This window comes from Lissotriton vulgaris, chromosome 1_1 (assembly GCF_964263255.1).
Source record: "Lissotriton vulgaris chromosome 1_1, aLisVul1.2, whole genome shotgun sequence".
Taxonomy (NCBI): domain Eukaryota; kingdom Metazoa; phylum Chordata; class Amphibia; order Caudata; family Salamandridae; genus Lissotriton; species Lissotriton vulgaris.
This window is the reverse complement of record NC_141685.1, coordinates 104760638-104784898: the sequence shown is the minus strand read 5'-3', so window position 1 is coordinate 104784898 and position 24261 is coordinate 104760638. Positions and strand designations below refer to the sequence as shown.

The 24261-nt window shown below is 42.2% G+C and overlaps 2 protein-coding genes across 2 annotated transcripts; both read left to right on the top strand.

Moving 5' to 3' along the window:
- Positions 1–3591: 3591 nt before the first annotated feature.
- Positions 3592–8517, top strand: LOC147737613 (uncharacterized). Its single transcript, XM_086938062.1, has 2 exons — positions 3592–5082; positions 5252–8517. The coding sequence occupies exons 1-2, from the start codon at positions 3592–3594 to the stop codon at positions 5345–5347; spliced, it is 1587 nt and encodes a 528-aa protein (XP_086794188.1). The 3' UTR covers positions 5348–8517.
- An 8799-nt stretch (positions 8518–17316) lies between these two features.
- On the top strand, positions 17317–21906 carry LOC147737612 (uncharacterized). The gene is made up of 2 exons (XM_086939109.1): positions 17317–19316; positions 19486–21906. The coding sequence occupies exons 1-2, from the start codon at positions 17826–17828 to the stop codon at positions 19579–19581; spliced, it is 1587 nt and encodes a 528-aa protein (XP_086795235.1). The 5' UTR covers positions 17317–17825; the 3' UTR covers positions 19582–21906.
- Positions 21907–24261: the final 2355 nt, after the last annotated feature.

Below are 24261 nucleotides of genomic sequence, written 5' to 3'. Positions count from 1 at the left end.
CCTGTGGCAATTATAATAAGACAGACAGGATATCTGTCACGTTTTGATTATGCCTTGGTGTAGTTCGCAGTGTTTTACTCCGCGGAACTCCACACATGCCAGGAAAACTCTGCCGTACTCCACGGACTTCCGCAAGTGGCAGAGTTTGTTAAGTTGCTCTTGGCTTTAATGCCAGGAGTTTGTCCCGCACTGTAAAATCAGCGCGAACAGCACTACATGTTGCTCCAGAAAGCGCTGCTGCTTTCTGCCGCTCGAATTGACATTCTAATCAGGTGGCAGCTTCATCAACGAGAATGGCAGATTTCTTCACATGAGTGGTTGTGACCTGCCTTGACCTCCTGCAATGAGAAATCTCACCAGGAGGAGGTCTAGCGTGTTATATTTTCTCACAAGTACTCACCACCTTACCGTTGGTGAACCGCTTGAGAAAAAAAACCTCAGTTCTGCATTACTTTGTGGAGTTCTTTGGAACTCCGCACACTGGGCAAAAATTTGCGAGCTACGCCGACAGAGATGAATTCTTCACCAACCCCTAGTTTTGTGGCAATAATCTGTTAGACAAACTCAAACTAGGCCATATGTGTGCAATAAGTATTGTAGAAGAAGTGAGAACCATGGCCTTGTGACTATCAGGCCGTTATCTGACTTCTGATGAACCCCACAGAGTGAGTGTGCAACCAGAGGGCAGAAGGGGGGCCGAAGGACAGGAAATTACATAAACTTGAAGATGACAAATATGGAAAGGTAGAAATGTCGCATCACCTGTGGATAATTTACACCTCCTCCTGTTCTACCAAATGCCCATCCGGTCACAACGTGGCATCCTGGGCCCCAAACAGACAAATACATGCCAGATGCCATGTAATGGTGGAAAAGGGGATAAAAAGAGTAATATGCACACATCTGCTCTGGGATATGTCAGGTAAATTATTGGTTGTGATGGATTCTCTATAAGTACTAAAGGACTGATATCGTTGAATATTAAATTATATGAATCAACATTTGTTTTCCTTATCTGCGCTTATAATGTAAAGGATGGGCCTTACAGTGAACCCCTTGTTCTGTTTGACACAAAAGCCCCGGAAGGAGCTGCAACTTACAGAACGTTATCTACTTTAGGAAGATCTAAAGACTTGCTTTTTAAAGTTGTCTTTCAGGGCCAGAACCGAGCGCTGTAAGTTCCACTAGTTTCAGGGAGATGGCCAGATGTTATGACGATAGGAAACCCCGCTCAACTCACAATAATGTTCCAATCTTCCAAGTTAGAAGAAACCAGAAATGCTTGAACCAAGGGAGCTGTTGAAAGTGTCAAAGGTTGCTTAAGAACAGCGAGGTAAAGACAGGAGTTGGCATTTGAGATGATCTTAAGTGAATAGGAAAGGAACGAGAAGTGTGTGAATGGAGTAACTTTTGTTGTATACCTCGTGAAAAAGTTACTGGAAATTTTGCAGCCCACCCTGATCCATCTCTTTTTCTAAACTCTATTGTTGTTTAAATGAAATCCTGACCATATGCGTCCATCTTAAGCTATACCTCGAGCACTTGGGTGCTCCAGGGGCACCCGTACTTTGCTAAGTTAGCCTGTAAACACTGGTAAATCACCTCTGTTTCAGACATTAATAAGATATCACCTGATCAACAGAACTTTTAGTTAAATATCTTTGTATGATGAACAATTCCTTGCTAAGTTTTAAAGGCGGTAAAGAAGGGGAAGATTTACTAATATTTTGCGCCGTATTTTCGTCACAAAAGTGGCACAAAACAGCGCAAAATCTTTTTTTCCTAATTCACTTGCCAGCCCTACTCTTGTTTTGCGGTACAAAATGGGGTGGTGATGGAGGGAGAATCTGAATCAATCAAACACTCACACCCAGTCAAAAGATTTGGGTTTAATCCATCACCGTTCTTTAGCCCACTCTGCCACCCCAGTTCAGACATGGCTATATGCAAATCAGTCTGACCATGCGCCTCATGGGAACAGTCCAGCCCGAACTGCCAAGCCATGTCTTCCCTGGACCGGAAACAAGCTTCTGTGGACCGCTTTCTTGCATTCCAGACGTCTTCAGCCCGGCTTGCTTGAATCCAGTGGCAAAGTGAGCAAGGGACTCACGTCTGAGCATACCCTGCCACGCTTATGGCGGCCAAAAGCGGTACAAAAGGGGGTGGTGATGGAGGGAGCATCTGAATCAATCAAACACTCACACCCAGTCAAAAGATCTGGGTTTAATCCATCCATTATTTAGCGCTGGAAATAACGTAAAAGTAATGTGAAGCAGTTCATATCACTGCTTCGCAATACTTCACACCTTGGGGGCCTGTCAAGGTTGGTGCATGGACGTTCCCGTGCAACCACCCAAGGTTTCTCACGCTAAAACCAATTTACCAAATACAGTAGCTTGGGTGTAGCGTGAAAAAATTGCACCCTTTTAAACTAGGCGCAAGGAAGGAGAAATGCTTTGATTTATCCTTCCTTTTCCGACTTTGCATGCATGAAGCTCTCTGCAACACGCATACAAAGTGGTAAAAGCTTTCCCTCGTGTCTAGGCATAGTATTTTGTACAGGAAGGGTGTCATCCTGTACAAAAATCTATGCTAGACTCACACACTCACACCCTAGTGCTCTGGTGCTAAGGAGTGTTTATGGCGCAGGGCCGCTGTAATCAGTGCTGGCGCAAGGGAAAGGGAAGGATAGAGACATATCTTTGAAAATATGGTGCTTTCCTGCTCCCTCCCTGTCGAGCATCGCAGCCTCGCGGGGGGGCTGCACTGCATTGCGTGGAGATTTGGTAAATCTCCCCCGAAATGTCTTTTACAAGCAGTTAACATTGTGAATTATAATTCCAATATGTTTCAATTTAGTAATTTTCAATATCTTTACATCCAACAGAAAACAAGCCTTGACTGTATGAAATGACCATCAATATTGAAGCGAATGCTGTAAATCTTCAATAATAGCAGAAATAATGAGCTACAGTATTCAGCGCAGTCGGCGACAGAGGAGCCTGCACACAAACTGACAGATCCTGGCTGAAGCATCAAGGGCAGTTCATTGATTATAAGAGTCTGAGCTGTGCACCTCCACGCCACAAGATAAAGAAATTACCTTAGGAAAATTAAGGCAACAACAATAACAAACCACCTCCTGTATAAACAAGTGTCCAATACCAACTTTGATCATGGGATCTGTATGGTGTGATTACCGCAGTGCTCTGTTTTCTAATATGATGACAAGCCATCATTCCCTGCTCTAGGTGAATTGTAAACTCTTTCTGGACAAACAATAGTAACCAGAGAAGAGCACAACAGAGCGGAGCCAGACAACTGACAGGTAAAGGAAAGACGAGTTCTTCTATCTACAATACAATAGACTGTCCTAAATTGCACCGGTCAGAAGGAAGATACATCTTTACCCTCAAGCGTGTATAGCCATAATCCAATCTAAAGGCACAATCACCTACTAAAATACCTTCTACGTATTAGGAGTGTGGCAAATATTTGGTGGCTATTGCATTTATTGTTAAAACAGAAATCAAATGTGCAAAATACTGCACATATAAAGTGTGTGAGAAAAACACGAGTGCTTTATCAGCCATGTTGGCCCATCAGGATATACAGTCATGGGATGTAGACAAATATATACCCGACCCACAGACACTAACCAAGAAAGAAGAATCCTACACATGCAGCAAGAGCTTTGGTTTGTCATCACCACTCAAGCTTCATCAGCAAACGTACACAGGACAAAAACCATTCAAGTGCAGTGAATGTGTCAAGAGCTTTAGTAGGTTATCAGAACTACAAAGACACCAGCGAACACACACAGGAGAAAAGCCATTCAAGTGTAGTGAATGTGTCAAGAGCTTTAGTAGGCTATCAGAACTAAAAAGACACCAGCGAACACACACAGGGGAAAAGCCATACCATTGCATTGAATGTGGGAAGAGCTTTAGTCAGTTATCAAGCCTTCAAAGCCATCAGAGAACACACACAGGGGAAAAACCATTCAAGTGCAGTGAGTGTGTAAAGAGCTTTAGTCACTCATTAAATCTCCAAACACATCAGCGAATACACACAGGGGAAAAACCATTCAAGTGCAGTGAATGTGCAAAGAACTTTAGTCAGTTGTCACACCTTAAAAGACATAATCAGACACACCAAGAGGAAAAACCATTCAAGTGCAGTGAATGTGCAAAGTGCTTTCGTCAGTTATCAGAACTAAAAAGTCATCAGCGAACACACATGGGGGAAAAACCATTCAAGTGCAGTGATTGTGCAAAGTGCTTTATTGAGTTATCAAGCCTTCAAAGACATCAGCAAACCCACGCAAGGGAAAAGCCATTGAAGTGCAGTGAATGTGCAAAAAGCTTTAGTCACTTATCAGACTTACAAAGACATCAACGAACACACACAGGGGAAAAACCATTCAAGTGCAGTGAATGTGTGAAGAGCTTTAGTCGATTATCACACCTTCAAAGTCATCAACGAACACACACGGGGGAAAAACCATTCAAGTGCAGTGAATGTGCAAAGTGCTTTAGTCAGTTATCAGACCTAAATAGTCATCAGCGAACACACACTGGGGAAAAACCTTATCATTGTAGTGAATGTGACAGTAGTTTTCGCAGCTCTTCAGCATTAAGGAATCATCAGCGAACTCACACCGGAGAAAAAGCATTCAAGTGCAAAGAATGTGGGAAGAGCTTTAGTCGGTTATCAAACCTCCAAGCACATCAGCGAACACACACAGGGGAAAAACCCTATCATTGCAGTGAATGTGACGGTAGTTTTCGCTTCTCTTCAGTATTAAGAAATCATCAGCGAACACACACAGGAGAAAAACCATTCAAGTGCAGTGAATGTGCAAAGTGCTTCAGAAAGTCATCACACCTACAAAATCATCAGCGAACACACACAGGAGAAAAGCCATTTAAATGCTGTGAATGTGGGAAGAGCTTTAGTAAATTAGAAAATCTAGAAACCCATAATCGAACACACACAGGGGAAAAACCATACCATTGCAATGAATGTGAACGCATTTTTAGTCGTTCCTCAACATTAAGGATTCATCAGCGAACACACACAGCAGAATAGTCATTCAAGTGCAGTGAATGTGCAAAGTGCTTTAGTCACTTATCAAACCTCTAAACATATCAGCGAATGCACACAGGTGAAAAACCCTATAATTGTAGTGAATGTGACAGTAGTTTTCACTTCTCTTCAGCATTAAGGTATTATCAACAAACTCACACAGGAGAAAAACCATTCAAGTGCAATAAATGTGGGAAGAGTTTTAGTCGATTATCAGAGCTACAAAGCCATCAGCGAACACACACGGGGGAAAACATAGAAGGGCACGGAAAGTGTGAAGGGCTTTTATCAATGTTCGATCCCACACAACCCTCTGTGAATACAGTGCTTCATTTAACTCAATGGAAATAATCCTAGAGATGCAGAGAATCCGAAAAGATTTTAAGAACATCAAAAATAATATTGACCCATCAGCGGACATAGACAAGAGCTGAACGGTGCAGTTATTATGAGAGGAATGAATTACGGAAAAGATTAAATTCAAGTTATGTGGAACATTGAAATACCAGATTATAGAAGACTGGACTAGCAGTAAAGAAGAAAAGCAGATAACAGTATTTGCAGAATTATAAAAGTGTTTGTGTTCAATGATTGTTCACTTCTGTACACATAGCAAAGCAACATGATGTATCAGGATACACAATGGGAGACGAGCACAATGTGGACTAAAAGAAAAGAAACATTGTTGAATTTTATTTGGTGAAGAAGAGATACAAAGAAAAACATTCAATTGCATCTGATCACACTACCTGAAAAAGCAACACAGAACAATACTGGGACTAACAACTGTACTTTCAGCTAACTTGTCAGATTAAAACTTGTAAACCCAACGCACCCAGAGTGGACATGTTGTCAGAGCTCTGGAGATGGAAGCTTCTTTGGTAAAATGTATGTATTACTATTAACAAATGCCACTGCAGTATATGTAATGAACTAAAGCGAAGCAACGGTGTTCAAGAAATAACCTATTTTTTAGATTTAAAAGAGCATATACCTTGTTAAGTAAGTTTTGCTGCACCTTTTACACACTGTTATCGGTTGATGGATCAGCTTGTGCCTCAGGCCTTATAACACCGTGTGACACGTGGCTCCTCTCAAGCTTGGCTCTCTCTATTCACTTGCCATACTTTTTACCAGAATTAAGCCACTGTAAGCAGCAGACTCTGAATAATGTGGTGAAATAGTGAAATCTCACATCAAAAGCATATATGTGCCAGGACAATCAATTGCACTCCCAGCAACTCGTCTTCCACACTGATTGTCCCTTGGTCTCAAATGTTCTGAAGGATTTGTTGTATGAATGCCAGAAGTGAAAGTGACATTCATGAAGCTAAAGCTAACAGGAGTGTGTGGGATATAGAGAAGGGGAGAGATAAAGAGAGCGAGAGAAATAAATAAAGGGGGAGAAAAAGAGAGAAATGGAAGGGGGGGAACAGCAAGTTATCTTTATTCACCTAAAAATAGAAGAAGCAGCCGAATAAATGTCAAAGTGTGACATCACCAGAAAAAACGGGCTGAATACCTGTGAATTTGTATATTTATTTTTAATAGCTATAGACCCATGTCATGCCGATAAACAGGGCACAAGTAAGGAAAATAGTGAAGGAGCCCATTATCATATGCAAATCACAATGACGTCACATGTAGTGCGTCACAAGAAGTGATGTCAGGCACTTATAATAGTTTTCACATGAAAAGTCGACGGCCTGATTTAAAAAACAAGAAACATAAAATAATGTAAAATGGTTTTGGTATCAGTTTTTATACATCATGTGTTTTTCCCACTATCAGTTTATAACTAAACTCGAAAAAGGCTGAAAGTGTAAATATTTTTAAACAGATATGTGGAACTTGGAAATTACATTTTTAAACAGTTTTTAGTGAATACATAATATGTGCTTTTAATTTGCGTTTGTTTACTGACGTTGTTCTTTATCCAGCCCTTAAGCTCCAAAGTATTTCACATTTACTGTGTATTAAGCAATAGAAAGGCTCGTTTTGTCTAGATCTCTATTCCTCTCTTGTATCACTCACACTAAAAAATATTAGGGACTATTGGGCTATTTTCCGGTCTGTCATGCTTAAACCGGCATGCCGGACCAGAACAGAGCCCATTAGTAGGAGTTTTGCCGACGTCTGTCTGTGGTAATAAACACAGTGGAGCTGGTAAAGTTTTTTACGGATAGAACCTTGGCGAGAGGATGCGCAACATATACAGCCATTTGAGTCTACTCCTATTTGTGCAAAAGAAATGACACAAAAGGGCCTGGTATAGGATAATAATTTGCTTCCCTGAACAGACAGTACACTGTTCCAATATATGGAGGCATTGCTAAAGGCTGCACGAAGGCTGTTCGAATTGTCGTACTTGAAATGATTTCTCCACTGGCTTGGTAGCTACAGATTAACCCATTTTGGTTTGTTGTTTGAGATTCATTTTATAACAAGTATTGGTCCTGAAGAAGGTGGTGTTGCCACTGAAACGCGCGTAGACCAACACATCACCCATGAGGAACGGCCCCTGAGAGGCAGTGACATTATAAGCAACTGATGTTTAAGACCTTCCAGTAGTGAACTGTTTGCTCTTTAGGCATTTGTGGGACCCGTCATAGGGTTGAAACTCTTCTTCTTTTAACTATGAATGAGAGTGTATGAGTGTCTGCACTGCCACACCGGTATTGACTAACTCCTCCCTTCAACGTTAGTACTCTCACACGTATGGTGTAGGGACACATATGTTCGCGACTATCATTTTACATGGCTGGACTTCTGTCAGTTGCATCTATAGTAGTCTCCCCCTTCTGGGCTCATGTGCTTTAATTTCCTTTTAGAGCTATTGTGCATGACTTGTCTCTTCCCTATAAATTTTGGTTCCCATTACATCTGTTCCCCTACTCAGCTTGCCATTGATTATGTGTAATACTCAAGAGTCTCCTCTCATTTTCTCCATTGTACTACATATAGAATTTTGCACTTAGTGTGTTTGTGTTAAGAATTAACATGTAATTTTGCTCAAGTATATTTATTTACATTGCATTTCATGTTTCCACCTTTTGATGTCACCCCAACACCAATATTCACCACTTGTTAGTATTGTTTCTCATTATCATTCCACAATGGTTCTTTTGCTCGCTCCCTTGTGCAGTCACGATTTTTACGCCACGGGGCCTGTCTCCATACTAAGTCACATTTACATTTGTCTGTCCACTTTTCTTCCTAGGGTTATTGGGGGTCTCGATATATATTTCCCCTTTGTTGTGTTTATCTTGGTTTTTTGCAACAACTAATTCTATGATTTTCTATTACTTTACTATATGTTTTGTATCTTCCCCAGCCCTGAAGAAGTCAAGGGTTACTTCCCTTATGTGACGAAACACCTGTTGGCTGGTTGTGTTTCTTTGTTGCATTATTAAATACATTTGCATATTATACTGGTTTCGACCACAGATATTTGTACAATACGAGACATTTCAACCATTGTTATAACCTTATTACTTGTGCCCAGGACTGTGCTTTCAGTATGTGCATATACTCTGAGCAAACGAGATATGCGGTCGATTTTATTCTAGCTAAGAGCGGTGGTGCTTGCTCAATAATAGGAGAGCAGTGTGTGGTCGGTATCGCGAATAAAGGAAAGGAATATAACTCAGCATATTTTAGACATTTTGTAAAATGTTCGAGGAATGAAGAGCGGTAATTTGAGTTGGTCTTTATTTGGTGGTTGGGGTTGGGTTCTAGAAAAGGTGATATATTTCATTGTTCTTTTAATTTGTTGCTGTGTCTTGATTCACTGTCTTCCCTTAAGCTGTTCATACTGTGCTACATATTTCTCTCCCAAAAGGTTTTCAGTTCATGATAATAATTCAACTATAATGCTTCAAAAGGAGCTTGATACTATTATGCAAATAGATGAGTGTTTTTGGTTCAACTACTTCTCTTGCCGGTTCTGTTCCTGATGTTACTCGTACTACTGATATTTAGTGTCATTTTCTTCCACTCGTTTGCTATGCATATATACATATATTCGTACTTGACATGTTATCACCTGTATTCATCTATTGTCTCAACTTGTAGAATTGTAACATCCTTTACCTGATAGCAAGAATAAAGATGTCTGTGTTAGCTAATAAATGCTAAAAGGAGGGTCTGTTAGTTGAAATGTATTACCCCCATATTACTCGTATTTTACCTGATATTATGTTAACATTTAAGTAGCTATTTCGTAATATATTCTTGCTGTATGCATATGCAATTAATAAGTACAGATGTTACGTTAGGTAGGTTGACATCTATTTCACCATTTTAGCTTTCGAAGACGCCATTTTAATCAAAACATTTACTTGAAACCTTTACCAAAAACGGTCCTTGGTAAGTTTTGTTTCTCAAAGGTTGAATCTTGCTCATTAATGCATGCCTTTTCTGTTACATAGAGGCCTGCTCCCACCTGTCTAGTGGGGAGGATAAGATAGACGACCTTGGGCAGTAGATAACTTGTGCCAGGCTGTGGAATATAAAGTTATGTTCTGTACCCCCCATTGTATTATGACGGCTACCAGTGTTTTTCCATAATAGGCGGGTCTTTGTGGGCTCCGCAACATACATAATGTAACTTTATGACTGTAAGAGTCAGTCCCTCGTCAGCCATCATAGGAGGATGGTCAGATTGATTTCCAGTGCAGGGTACTTTGTGAATAAACTAGTTTGCTTCTATTCTGTACTGTGTCATTAACTCTTCATTCTTTGAAGTTTAGAGGAGGTCGGGAGTGACCCGGGTGGCCCTAGTTGTGTCACTTTTCTTTTTACTGGTCTCCAGCTCCGTCCAAGGCATTCATTCTTCAAAGTGCAGAGCCATGTTTCTGATGCTATCAGGTTGCTGCCTCTATTGGCAGTGCTTTAAAGGGAACTACAGAACTGCAGGTACTCACTCTCCAGCGTACCTGCTTGCTGCTCAGAAGTGCCGTACTCTCCCATTACAGGTATCCTACCAGTACTGAGACGTGCAGGTGCTCTCCCTTGTGAATGGAAGCGGTGCAGGTGTCTCCCTTGTGAAGTAAGGAAGTGCAGATTCTGTCCCTTGTGAATGAATGAAGTGCTGGTGCTGTCCCTTGTGAAGGAATGAAGTGCAGGTGCTGTCCCTTGTGGATCACACAGATGCAATACATTATTACTTTTCTGAAGTGATTTCCCAGGATTGAAAGATGTAGTTTGTGACTACAGTTACTGAAGTAGTAGACTAGGTGCATGTGGCCCTGACACAGTGCACTGGATATCTCCTGGGAAGCAGTAGCCTGCTAGAGCGTATGGGTCACCCGATCCGTTTTGCATAATGTTTTATAACACATTATTTAAGCTTATTTTTTTAGGGCTAAGTCTGCGGCAATATAAATTAGTTGTGAAGGAGATTGTGATGTTGTATATTAGGTTATATTTATGAACAAGCAAACAATGGGATCAAGTGGATTCTCTTTAGAGGGAAGGTTGCGCACCTGCTCCTTAGTGTATATGTGATATGAGTGAGAATGGTATTGGTAATGACTGTATGGTTTGCCAAACCCTGCTTGCCCAATAGCAGGCATTGCTATAGCAGGCCTGGTGGGGAACGGAAAGACGATCATGTCTCCCTTACAAATAGGCTGTTGGGCTGTATGTGGGTGTGCCTAGTTTCGTCACATTGATGATGGTCTTCTGATTTGTCAAAAAGATGGGCTGAAAAACTCAAGAATCCACCTTTCTGAGAGGGGGTGATTCAGATTGGGCTGTTAATTGTTTTTTTTTTTAAATAGAAGTGTCTCCTTGCGTTAAGGTGCATTTCCATTTTCAGACCAGCATGCCAAAACACAGCCAGTAACTTTGAGCGGTGGGGCAACTACTTGTCTGCATATCTTCAAGTGTGTGTGTGTGTGTGTGTGTGTGTGTGTGTGTGTGTGTGTGTGTGTGTGTGTAGGCGTTTAGAGCTCCCAGGGGTTATTACTGTTAACCACATTATTAACAGGAAACAACTACACATTTGATGAATATCCCAATCTTTGACTATTTGCATATATCTTGTGCAAATACACCACACTTATGCATATTATGCCGGCATTACATCCTGCAAACACACACGTCAAACCCACTGTGCATGAATTGTAGGCAGCTAGGGATTGGTTGACCATCGCTATGTATCATATGGCTAAACAACCAATTTCTTTGTGTTGAGTGTTTCCATATCATGAGAGTATATGTGCTCGTATTCACTCAGATGGCCAGGGGTCAATGGCCAGCTGTGCATGCTCTCACTTACGTCACTACTCATCATGGAACATCTAGTTGGGGATCTTGCACTCACCTTTGTTGCTGGAGTCAGCTTTCTGGCTGCCAAACATCCTCAGAATTTATTTTGACCCCCACTTGGAGCAAATGACGTAAATAGGTCGGTGAGTGACTGCTTTTGTCAGAGAGATCAGCACCTGAGCATAATAGGACAGAATGTATGAAGCTCTGTGGTAATACTGAATAAGCAGCTACCTATGTTATGCCATCTATTAATGTAATAACTGCACTTTCACAATTGCTTTATTGACCTTCCTGCTTTATCAAATTTGCTTGAAAATGCACGATTTTTCTTCTTTTTTTCAAAACTTTCTTGTGGGGGGCAATCCCCCCCAAACCCCCCTTTTGGGGTTCGGGCTCGCTCGCTACGCTCGCTCGCTACGGTGCTGTATGCTAATTAGTTTGCGCCCCACCACTTTAAAATCTCACCCACCACTACTGGGTGCACCTAATGCCATCGGCCACCAGGAGTCGTCCCAGGCTGAGGGGGTGGAACCGAGGATGAGGACCTCCGTCTTGTCCGAGTTCTGTTTCAGACCGCTATTCCTCATCCAGTTGGCTACAGCCTTTATTCCTTCGTGGAGGTTGGTTTTGGCAGTGCGGGGGTCCTTGGTGAGTGAGAGGATCAGCTGGGTGTCATCAGCGTAGACGATGCTTAGGTCGTGCCGTAGGGCGACATGGGCGAGTGGTGCCATGTATACGTTGAACAACGTTGGGCTGAGGGATCACCCTTGGGGTACGCCGCAGATGATCTTGGTGGATTTGGAACGGAAGGGAGGGAGGCGGACTCTCTGGGTTCTCCCGGAGAGGAAGGAGGTGGTCCAGTCCAAGGCCTTCTCTTGGATTCCGATGTCGTGGAGGCGTGCTTTTAGTGTGCAATGGCAGGCTGTGTCGAAGAAATTCCAGACTTTCAGAGCACGAGGTCTGTGGCTTGACCAGTGGAACTGCAATAAAGAAGATAACGTAGACCAGTTCTACCTCTCCCGACCTTTGAACTGTTCATTGAGGAAAGAAGCCCTTGTCTGGAAGGAAAATCTGCACAAGGCACAGCGGACAGAAGCCACAGCCTGAAAGGAAGGTATGCACAAGGCGCATCTGACAGAAGCTGCAGCCTGAAAGGAAGATCTGCACAAGGCGCATCTGACAAAAGCCGCAGCCTGAAAGGAAGATCTGCACATGGCGCAGCTGACAGAGGTCCTGACTGGAAGGAAGATCTGCATAAGGCACAGCTGACAGAAGTCCAGCCTAGAAAGGAAGATCTGCACAAGGCGCAGCTGACAGAAGCCCTATCTGGAAGGAAGATCTTCACAGGGCGCAGCTGACAGAAGTCCTGCCTGGAAGGACGATCTGCACAAGGCGCAGCTGACAGAATTCCTACCTGGAAGGACAATCTGCACAAGGAACAGCTGACAGAAGTACAGCCTAGAAAGGAAGATCTGCACAAGGCGCAGCTGACAGAAGTCCTGCCTGAAAGGAAGATCCGCACAGGGCGCAGCTGACAGAAGCACCTATATCGAAGGAAGATCTGCACACGGCCCAGCTGACAAAAGTCCTGCCTGAAAGGAAGATCTGCAGAACGCGCGGCTGACAAAATTCCTGCCTGGAAGGAAGATCTGCACAAGGAGCAGCTGACAGAAGTCCAGCCTAGAAAGGAAGATCTGCCCAATGCGCAGCTGACAAAAGTCCTGCCTGGAATGAAGATCTGCACAAGGCGCAGCTGACAGAAGTCCTGCCTGGAAGTACGATCTGCACAAGGCGCAGCTGACAGAATTCCTGCCTGGAAGGAAGATCTGCACAAGGCGCAGCTGACAGAAGTCCTGCCTGGAAGGAAGATCTGCACAAGGAGCAGCTGACAGAAGTCCAGCCTAGAAAGGAAGATCTGCCCAATGCGCAGCTGACAAAAGTCCTGCCTGGAATGAAGATCTGCACAAGGCGCAGCTGACAGAAGTCCTGCCTGGAAGTACGATCTGCACAAGGCGCAGCTGACAGAATTCCTTCCTTGAAGGACAATCTGCACAAGGAGTGGAGAAGTGTGGCTCACTGGTTAGAGCAGGCAGACCTTGAAGCAGAGGTCAGACCCGGGACCAGGGTTCAATTCCCGACGCAGCAGGGTCTTGAGCTCAAATGTCCACGGACTCGATAATTCTCGCTTCGGTGCCTGACCTAATCATGGGTTCACACTCTGCAACTCTGGGCATTAAGCTTGCTTAATCTCCACAACGGCCCCCCGCGGCGGGATGCCTGGCTTTCACCTTGGGGATGCCCTGTAGGGGCTATCTCACAGGGAAAAGCCAGGACGGGTTCCCAAGGCAAGCTCTTAGAGACCCCTGGGTGATAAGTGCTATATAAATCCAATATACAATACAATACAATACAATACAATACAATACAATACAATACAATACAATACAATACAAGGAGCAGCTGACAGAAGTCCAGCCTAGAAAGGAAGATCTGCACAAGGCGCAGCTGACCAAAGTCCTGCCTGGAATGAAGATCTGCACATGGCGCAGCTGACAGAAGTCCTGCCTGGAAGGACGATCTGCACAAGGAGCAGCTGACAGACGTCCAGCCTAGAAAGGAAGAGCTGCACAAAGCGCGGCTTACAGAAGTCCTGCCTGGAAGGAAGATCTGCACAAGGCGCGGATGACAGAAGTCCTGCCTGGCGGTGACCTCAAAGCAGTGAGAGACCAACAAACCACAAGATCCTTCAAGCCCAGCTAGCCACACTGGACACAATGACCACCAAAGGCCTGATTTAGATTTCAGCAAATGGTTTGTTCCATCACAAATCTGACAGGTATCCTGCCCGCCCCATTAAAAATGCATTACATCCTGTGGCAATTATAATAAGACAGACAGGATATCTGTCACGTTTTGATTATGCCTTGGTGTAGTTCGCAGTGTTTTACTCCGCGGAACTCCACACATGCCAGGAAAACTCTGCCGTACTCCACGGACTTCCGCAAGTGGCAGAGTTTGTTAAGTTGCTCTTGGCTTTAATGCCAGGAGTTTGTCCCGCACTGTAAAATCAGCGCGAACAGCACTACATGTTGCTCCAGAAAGCGCTGCTGCTTTCTGCCGCTCGAATTGACATTCTAATCAGGTGGCAGCTTCATCAACGAGAATGGCAGATTTCTTCACATGAGTGGTTGTGACCTGCCTTGACCTCCTGCAATGAGAAATCTCACCAGGAGGAGGTCTAGCGTGTTATATTTTCTCACAAGTACTCACCACCTTACCGTTGGTGAACCGCTTGAGAAAAAAAACCTCAGTTCTGCATTACTTTGTGGAGTTCTTTGGAACTCCGCACACTGGGCAAAAATTTGCGAGCTACGCCGACAGAGATGAATTCTTCACCAACCCCTAGTTTTGTGGCAATAATCTGTTAGACAAACTCAAACTAGGCCATATGTGTGCAATAAGTATTGTAGAAGAAGTGAGAACCATGGCCTTGTGACTATCATGCCGTTATCTGACTTCTGATGAACCCCACAGAGTGAGTGTGCAACCAGAGGGCAGAAGGGGGGCCGAAGGACAGGAAATTACATAAACTTGAAGATGACAAATATGGAAAGGTAGAAATGTCGCATCACCTGTGGATAATTTACACCTCCTCCTGTTCTACCAAATGCCCATCCGGTCACAACGTGGCATCCTGGGCCCCAAACAGACAAATACATGCCAGATGCCATGTAATGGTGGAAAAGGGGATAAAAAGAGTAATATGCACACATCTGCTCTGGGATATGTCAGGTAAATTATTGGTTGTGATGGATTCTCTATAAGTACTAAAGGACTGATATCGTTGAATATTAAATTATATGAATCAACATTTGTTTTCCTTATCTGCGCTTATAATGTAAAGGATGGGCCTTACAGTGAACCCCTTGTTCTGTTTGACACAAAAGCCCCGGAAGGAGCTGCAACTTACAGAACGTTATCTACTTTAGGAAGATCTAAAGACTTGCTTTTTAAAGTTGTCTTTCAGGGCCAGAACCGAGCGCTGTAAGTTCCACTAGTTTCAGGGAGATGGCCAGATGTTATGACGATAGGAAACCCCGCTCAACTCACAATAATGTTCCAATCTTCCAAGTTAGAAGAAACCAGAAATGCTTGAACCAAGGGAGCTGTTGAAAGTGTCAAAGGTTGCTTAAGAACAGCGAGGTAAAGACAGGAGTTGGCATTTGAGATGATCTTAAGTGAATAGGAAAGGAACGAGAAGTGTGTGAATGGAGTAACTTTTGTTGTATACCTCGTGAAAAAGTTACTGGAAATTTTGCAGCCCACCCTGATCCATCTCTTTTTCTAAACTCTATTGTTGTTTAAATGAAATCCTGACCATATGCGTCCATCTTAAGCTATACCTCGAGCACTTGGGTGCTCCAGGGGCACCCGTACTTTGCTAAGTTAGCCTGTAAACACTGGTAAATCACCTCTGTTTCAGACATTAATAAGATATCACCTGATCAACAGAACTTTTAGTTAAATATCTTTGTATGATGAACAATTCCTTGCTAAGTTTTAAAGGCGGTAAAGAAGGGGAAGATTTACTAATATTTTGCGCCGTATTTTCGTCACAAAAGTGGCACAAAACAGCGCAAAATCTTTTTTTCCTAATTCACTTGCCAGCCCTACTCTTGTTTTGCGGTACAAAATGGGGTGGTGATGGAGGGAGAATCTGAATCAATCAAACACTCACACCCAGTCAAAAGATTTGGGTTTAATCCATCACCGTTCTTTAGCCCACTCTGCCACCCCAGTTCAGACATGGCTATATGCAAATCAGTCTGACCATGCGCCTCATGGGAACAGTCCAGCCCGAACTGCCAAGCCATGTCTTCCCTGGACCGGAAACAAGCTTCTGTGGACCGCTTTCTTGCATTCCAGACGTCTTCAGCCCGGCTTGCTTGAATCCAGTGGCAAAGTGAGCAAGGGACTCACGTCTGAGCATACCCTGCCACGCTTATGGCGGCCAAAAGCGGTACAAAAGGGGGTGGTGATGGAGGGAGCATCTGAATCAATCAAACACTCACACCCAGTCAAAAGATCTGGGTTTAATCCATCCATTATTTAGCGCTGGAAATAACGTAAAAGTAATGTGAAGCAGTTCATATCACTGCTTCGCAATACTTCACACCTTGGGGGCCTGTCAAGGTGGGTGCATGGACGTTCCCGTGCAACCACCCAAGGTTTCTCACGCTAAAACCAATTGACCAAATACAGTAGCTTGGGTGTAGCGTGAAAAAATTGCACCCTTTTAAACTAGGCGCAAGGAAGGAGAAATGCTTTGATTTATCCTTCCTTTTCCGACTTTGCATGCATGAAGCTCTCTGCAACACGCATACAAAGTGGTAAAAGCTTTCCCTCGTGTCTAGGCATAGTATTTTGTACAGGAAGGGTGTCATCCTGTACAAAAATCTATGCTAGACTCACACACTCACACCCTAGTGCTCTGGTGCTAAGGAGTGTTTATGGCGCAGGGCCGCTGTAATCAGTGCTGGCGCAAGGGAAAGGGAAGGATAGAGACATATCTTTGAAAATATGGTGCTTTCCTGCTCCCTCCCTGTCGAGCATCGCAGCCTCGCGGGGGGGCTGCACTGCATTGCGTGGAGATTTGGTAAATCTCCCCCGAAATGTCTTTTACAAGCAGTTAACATTGTGAATTATAATTCCAATATGTTTCAATTTAGTAATTTTCAATATCTTTACATCCAACAGAAAACAAGCCTTGACTGTATGAAATGACCATCAATATTGAAGCGAATGCTGTAAATCTTCAATAATAGCAGAAATAATGAGCTACAGTATTCAGCGCAGTCGGCGACAGAGGAGCCTGCACACAAACTGACAGATCCTGGCTGAAGCATCAAGGGCAGTTCATTGATTATAAGAGTCTGAGCTGTGCACCTCCACGCCACAAGATAAAGAAATTACCTTAGGAAAATTAAGGCAACAACAATAACAAACCACCTCCTGTATAAACAAGTGTCCAATACCAACTTTGATCATGGGATCTGTATGGTGTGATTACCGCAGTGCTCTGTTTTCTAATATGATGACAAGCCATCATTCCCTGCTCTAGGTGAATTGTAAACTCTTTCTGGACAAACAATAGTAACCAGAGAAGAGCACAACAGAGCGGAGCCAGACAACTGACAGGTAAAGGAAAGACGAGTTCTTCTATCTACAATACAATAGACTGTCCTAAATTGCACCGGTCAGAAGGAAGATACATCTTTACCCTCAAGCGTGTATAGCCATAATCCAATCTAAAGGCACAATCACCTACTAAAATACCTTCTACGTATTAGGAGTGTGGCAAATATTTGGTGGCTATTGCATTTATTGTTAAAACAGAAATCAAATGTGCAAAATACTGCACATATAAAGTGTGTGAGAAAAACACGAGTGCTTTATCAGCCATGTTGGCCCATCAGGAAATACAGTCATGGGATGTAGACAAATATATACCCGACCCACAGACACTAACCAAGAAAGAAGAATCCTACACATGCAGCAAGAGCTTTGGTTTGTCATCACCACTCAAGCTTCATCAGCAAACGTACACAGGACAAAAACCATTCAAGTGCAGTGAATGTGTCAAGAGCTTTAGTAGGTTATCAGAACTACAAAGACACCAGCGAACACACACAGGAGAAAAGCCATTCAAGTGTAGTGAATGTGTCAAGAGCTTTAGTAGGCTATCAGAACTAAAAAGACACCAGCGAACACACACAGGGGAAAAGCCATACCATTGCATTGAATGTGGGAAGAGCTTTAGTCAGTTATCAAGCCTTCAAAGTCATCAGAGAACACACACAGGGGAAAAACCATTCAAGTGCAGTGAGTGTGTAAAGAGCTTTAGTCACTCATTAAATCTCCAAACACATCAGCGAATACACACAGGGGAAAAACCATTCAAGTGCAGTGAATGTGCAAAGAACTTTAGTCAGTTGTCACACCTTAAAAGACATAATCAGACACACCAAGAGGAAAAACCATTCAAGTGCAGTGAATGTGCAAAGTGCTTTCGTCAGTTATCAGAACTAAAAAGTCATCAGCGAACACACATGGGGGAAAAACCATTCAAGTGCAGTGATTGTGCAAAGTGCTTTATTGAGTTATCAAGCCTTCAAAGACATCAGCAAACCCACGCAAGGGAAAAGCCATTGAAGTGCAGTGAATGTGCAAAAAGCTTTAGTCACTTATCAGACTTACAAAGACATCAACGAACACACACAGGGGAAAAACCATTCAAGTGCAGTGAATGTGTGAAGAGCTTTAGTCGATTATCACACCTTCAAAGTCATCAACGAACACACACGGGGGAAAAACCATTCAAGTGCAGTGAATGTGCAAAGTGCTTTAGTCAGTTATCAGACCTAAATAGTCATCAGCGAACACACACTGGGGAAAAACCTTATCATTGTAGTGAATGTGACAGTAGTTTTCGCAGCTCTTCAGCATTAAGGAATCATCAGCGAACTCACACCGGAGAAAAAGCATTCAAGTGCAAAGAATGTGGGAAGAGCTTTAGTCGGTTATCAAACCTCCAAGCACATCAGCGAACACACACAGGGGAAAAACCCTATCATTGCAGTGAATGTGACGGTAGTTTTCGCTTCTCTTCAGTATTAAGAAATCATCAGCGAACACACACAGGAGAAAAACCATTCAAGTGCAGTGAATGTGCAAAGTGCTTCAGAAAGTCATCACACCTACAAAATCATCAGCGAACACACACAGGAGAAAAGCCATTTAAATGCTGTGAATGTGGGAAGAGCTTTAGTAAATTAGAAAATCTAGAAACCCATAATCGAACACACACAGGGGAAAAACCATACCATTGCAATGAATGTGAACGCATTTTTAGTCGTTCCTCAACATTAAGGATTCATCAGCGAACACACACAGCAGAATAGTCATTCAAGTGCAGTGAATGTGCAAAGTGCTTTAGTCACTTATCAAACCTCTAAACATATCAGCGAATGCACACAGGTGAAAAACCCTATAATTGTAGTGAATGTGACAGTAGTTTTCACTTCTCTTCAGCATTAAGGTATTATCAACAAACTCACACAGGAGAAAAACCATTCAAGTGCAATAAATGTGGGAAGAGTTTTAGTCGATTATCAGAGCTACAAAGCCATCAGCGAACACACACGGGGGAAAACATAGAAGGGCACGGAAAGTGTGAAGGGCTTTTATCAATGTTCGATCCCACACAACCCTCTGTGAATACAGTGCTTCATTTAACTCAATGGAAATAATCCTAGAGATGCAGAGAATCCGAAAAGATTTTAAGAACATCAAAAATAATATTGACCCATCAGCGGACATAGACAAGAGCTGAACGGTGCAGTTATTATGAGAGGAATGAATTACGGAAAGGATTAAATTCAAGTTATGTGGAACATTGAAATACCAGATTATAGAAGACTGGACTAGCAGTAAAGAAGAAAAGCAGATAACAGTATTTGCAGAATTATAAAAGTGTTTGTGTTCAATGATTGTTCACTTCTGTACACATAGCAAAGCAACATGATGTATCAGGATACACAATGGGAGACGAGCACAATGTGGACTAAAAGAAAAGAAACATTGTTGAATTTTATTTGGTGAAGAAGAGATACAAAGAAAAACATTCAATTGCATCTGATCACACTACCTGAAAAAGCAACACAGAACAATACTGGGACTAACAACTGTACTTTCAGCTAACTTGTCAGATTAAAACTTGTAAACCCAACGCACCCAGAGTGGACATGTTGTCAGAGCTCTGGAGATGGAAACTTCTTTGGTAAAATGTATGTATTACTATTAACAAATGCCACTGCAGTATATGTAATGAACTAAAGCGAAGCAACGGTGTTCAAGAAATAACCTATTTTTTAGATTTAAAAGAGCATATACCTTGTTAAGTAAGTTTTGCTGCACCTTTTACACACTGTTATCGGTTGATGGATCAGCTTGTGCCTCAGGCCTTATAACACCGTGTGACACGTGGCTCCTCTCAAGCTTGGCTCTCTCTATTCACTTGCCATACTTTTTACCAGAATTAAGCCACTGTAAGCAGCAGACTCTGAATAATGTGGTGAAATAGTGAAATCTCACATCAAAAGCATATATGTGCCAGGACAATCAATTGCACTCCCAGCAACTCGTCTTCCACACTGATTGTCCCTTGGTCTCAAATGTTCTGAAGGATTTGTTGTATGAATGCCAGAAGTGAAAGTGACATTCATGAAGCTAAAGCTAACAGGAGTGTGTGGGATATAGAGAAGGGGAGAGATAAAGAGAGCGAGAGAAATAAATAAAGGGGGAGAAAAAGAGAGAAATGGAAGGGGGGGAACAGCAAGTTATCTTTATTCACCTAAAAATAGAAGAAGCAGCCGAATAAATGTCAAAGTGTGACATCACCAGAAAAAACGGGCTGAATACCTGTGAATTTGTATATTTATTTTTAATAGCTATAGACCCATGTCATGCCGATAAACAGGGCACAAGTAAGGAAAATAGTGAAGGAGCCCATTATCATATGCAAATCACAATGACGTCACATGTAGTGCGTCACAAGAAGTGATGTCAGGCACTTATAATAGTTTTCACATGAAAAGTCGACGGCCTGATTTAAAAAACAAGAAACATAAAATAATGTAAAATGGTTTTGGTATCAGTTTTTATACATCATGTGTTTTTCCCACTATCAGTTTGTAACTAAACTCGAAAAAGGCTGAAAGTGTAAATATTTTTAAACAGATATGTGGAACTTGGAAATTACATTTTTAAACAGTTTTTAGTGAATACATAATATGTGCTTTTAATTTGCGTTTGTTTACTGACGTTGTTCTTTATCCAGCCCTTAAGCTCCAAAGTATTTCACATTTACTGTGTATTAAGCAATAGAAAGGCTCGTTTTGTCTAGATCTCTATTCCTCTCTTGTATCACTCACACTAAAAAATATTAGGGACTATTGGGCTATTTTCCGGTCTGTCATGCTTAAACCGGCATGCCGGACCAGAACAGAGCCCATTAGTAGGAGTTTTGCCGACGTCTGTCTGTGGTAATAAACACAGTGGAGCTGGTAAAGTTTTTTACGGATAGAACCTTGGCGAGAGGATGCGCAACATATACAGCCATTTGAGTCTACTCCTATTTGTGCAAAAGAAATGACACAAAAGGGCCTGGTATAGGATAATAATTTGCTTCCCTGAACAGACAGTACACTGTTCCAATATATGGAGGCATTGCTAAAGGCTGCACGAAGGCTGTTCGAATTGTCGTACTTGAAATGATTTCTCCACTGGCTTGGTAGCTACAGATTAACCCATTTTGGTTTGTTGTTTGAGATTCATTTTATAACAAGTATTGGTCCTGAAGAAGGTGGTGTTGCCACTGAAACGCGCGTAGACCAACACATCACCCATGAGGAACGGCCCCTGAGAGGCAGTGACATTATAAGCAACTGATGTTTAAGACCTTCCAGTAGTGAACTGTTTGCTCTTTAGGCATTTGTGGGACCCGTCATAGGGTTGAAACTCTTCTTCTTTTAACTATGAATGAGAGTGTATGAGTGTCTGCACTGTCACACCGGTATTGACTAACTCCTCCCTTCAACGTTAGTACTCTCACACGTATGGTGTAGGGACACATATGTTCGCGACTATCATTTTACATGGCTGGACTTCTGTCAGTTGCATCTATAGTAGTCTCCCCCTTCTGGGCTCATGTGCTTTAATTTCCTTTTAGAGCTATTGTGCATGACTTGTCTCTTCCCTATAAATTTTGGTTCCCATTACATCTGTTCCCCTACTCAGCTTGCCATTGATTATGTGTAATACTCAAGAGTCTCCTCTCATTTTCTCCATTGTACTACATATAGAATTTTGCACTTAGTGTGTTTGTGTTAAGAATTAACATGTAATTTTGCTCAAGTATATTTATTTACATTGCATTTCATGTTCCACCTTTTGATGTCACCCCAACACCAATATTCACCACTTGTTAGTATTGTTTCTCATTATCATTCCACAATGGTTCTTTTGCTCGCTCCCTTGTGCAGTCACGATTTTTACGCCACGGGGCCTGTCTCCATACTAAGTCACATTTACATTTGTCTGTCCACTTTTCTTCCTAGGGTTATTGGGGGTCTCGATATATATTTCCCCTTTGTTGTGTTTATCTTGGTTTTTTGCAACAACTAATTCTATGATTTTCTATTACTTTACTATATGTTTTGTATCTTCCCCAGCCCTGAAGAAGTCAAGGGTTACTTCCCTTATGTGACGAAACACCTGTTGGCTGGTTGTGTTTCTTTGTTGCATTATTAAATACATTTGCATATTATACTGGTTTCGACCACAGATATTTGTACAATACGAGACATTTCAACCATTGTTATAACCTTATTACTTGTGCCCAGGACTGTGCTTTCAGTATGTGCATATACTCTGAGCAAACGAGATATGCGGTCGATTTTATTCTAGCTAAGAGCGGTGGTGCTTGCTCAATAATAGGAGAGCAGTGTGTGGTCGGTATCGCGAATAAAGGAAAGGAATATAACTCAGCATATTTTAGACATTTTGTAAAATGTTCGAGGAATGAAGAGCGGTAATTTGAGTTGGTCTTTATTTGGTGGTTGGGGTTGGGTTCTAGAAAAGGTGATATATTTCATTGTTCTTTTAATTTGTTGCTGTGTCTTGATTCACTGTCTTCCCTTAAGCTGTTCATACTGTGCTACATATTTCTCTCCCAAAAGGTTTTCAGTTCATGATAATAAATCAACTATAATGCTTCAAAAGGAGCTTGATACTATTATGCAAATAGATGAGTGTTTTTGGTTCAACTACTTCTCTTGCCGGTTCTGTTCCTGATGTTACTCGTACTACTGATATTTAGTGTCATTTTCTTCCACTCGTTTGCTATGCATATATACATATATTCGTACTTGACATGTTATCACCTGTATTCATCTATTGTCTCAACTTGTAGAATTGTAACATCCTTTACCTGATAGCAAGAATAAAGATGTCTGTGTTAGCTAATAAATGCTAAAAGGAGGGTCTGTTAGTTGAAATGTATTACCCCCATATTACTCGTATTTTACCTGATATTATGTTAACATTTAAGTAGCTATTTCGTAATATATTCTTGCTGTATGCATATGCAATTAATAAGTACAGATGTTACGTTAGGTAGGTTGACATCTATTTCACCATTTTAGCTTTCGAAGACGCCATTTTAATCAAAACATTTACTTGAAACCTTTACCAAAAACGGTCCTTGGTAAGTTTTGTTTCTCAAAGGTTGAATCTTGCTCATTAATGCATGCCTTTTCTGTTACATAGAGGCCTGCTCCCACCTGTCTAGTGGGGAGGATAAGATAGACGACCTTGGGCAGTAGATAACTTGTGCCAGGCTGTGGAATATAAAGTTATGTTCTGTACCCCCCATTGTATTATGACGGCTACCAGTGTTTTTCCATAATAGGCGGGTCTTTGTGGGCTCCGCAACATACATAATGTAACTTTATGACTGTAAGAGTCAGTCCCTCGTCAGCCATCATAGGAGGATGGTCAGATTGATTTCCAGTGCAGGGTACTTTGTGAATAAACTAGTTTGCTTCTATTCTGTACTGTGTCATTAACTCTTCATTCTTTGAAGTTTAGAGGAGGTCGGGAGTGACCCGGGTGGCCCTAGTTGTGTCACTTTTCTTTTTACTGGTCTCCAGCTCCGTCCAAGGCATTCATTCTTCAAAGTGCAGAGCCATGTTTCTGATGCTATCAGGTTGCTGCCTCTATTGGCAGTGCTTTAAAGGGAACTACAGAACTGCAGGTACTCACTCTCCAGCGTACCTG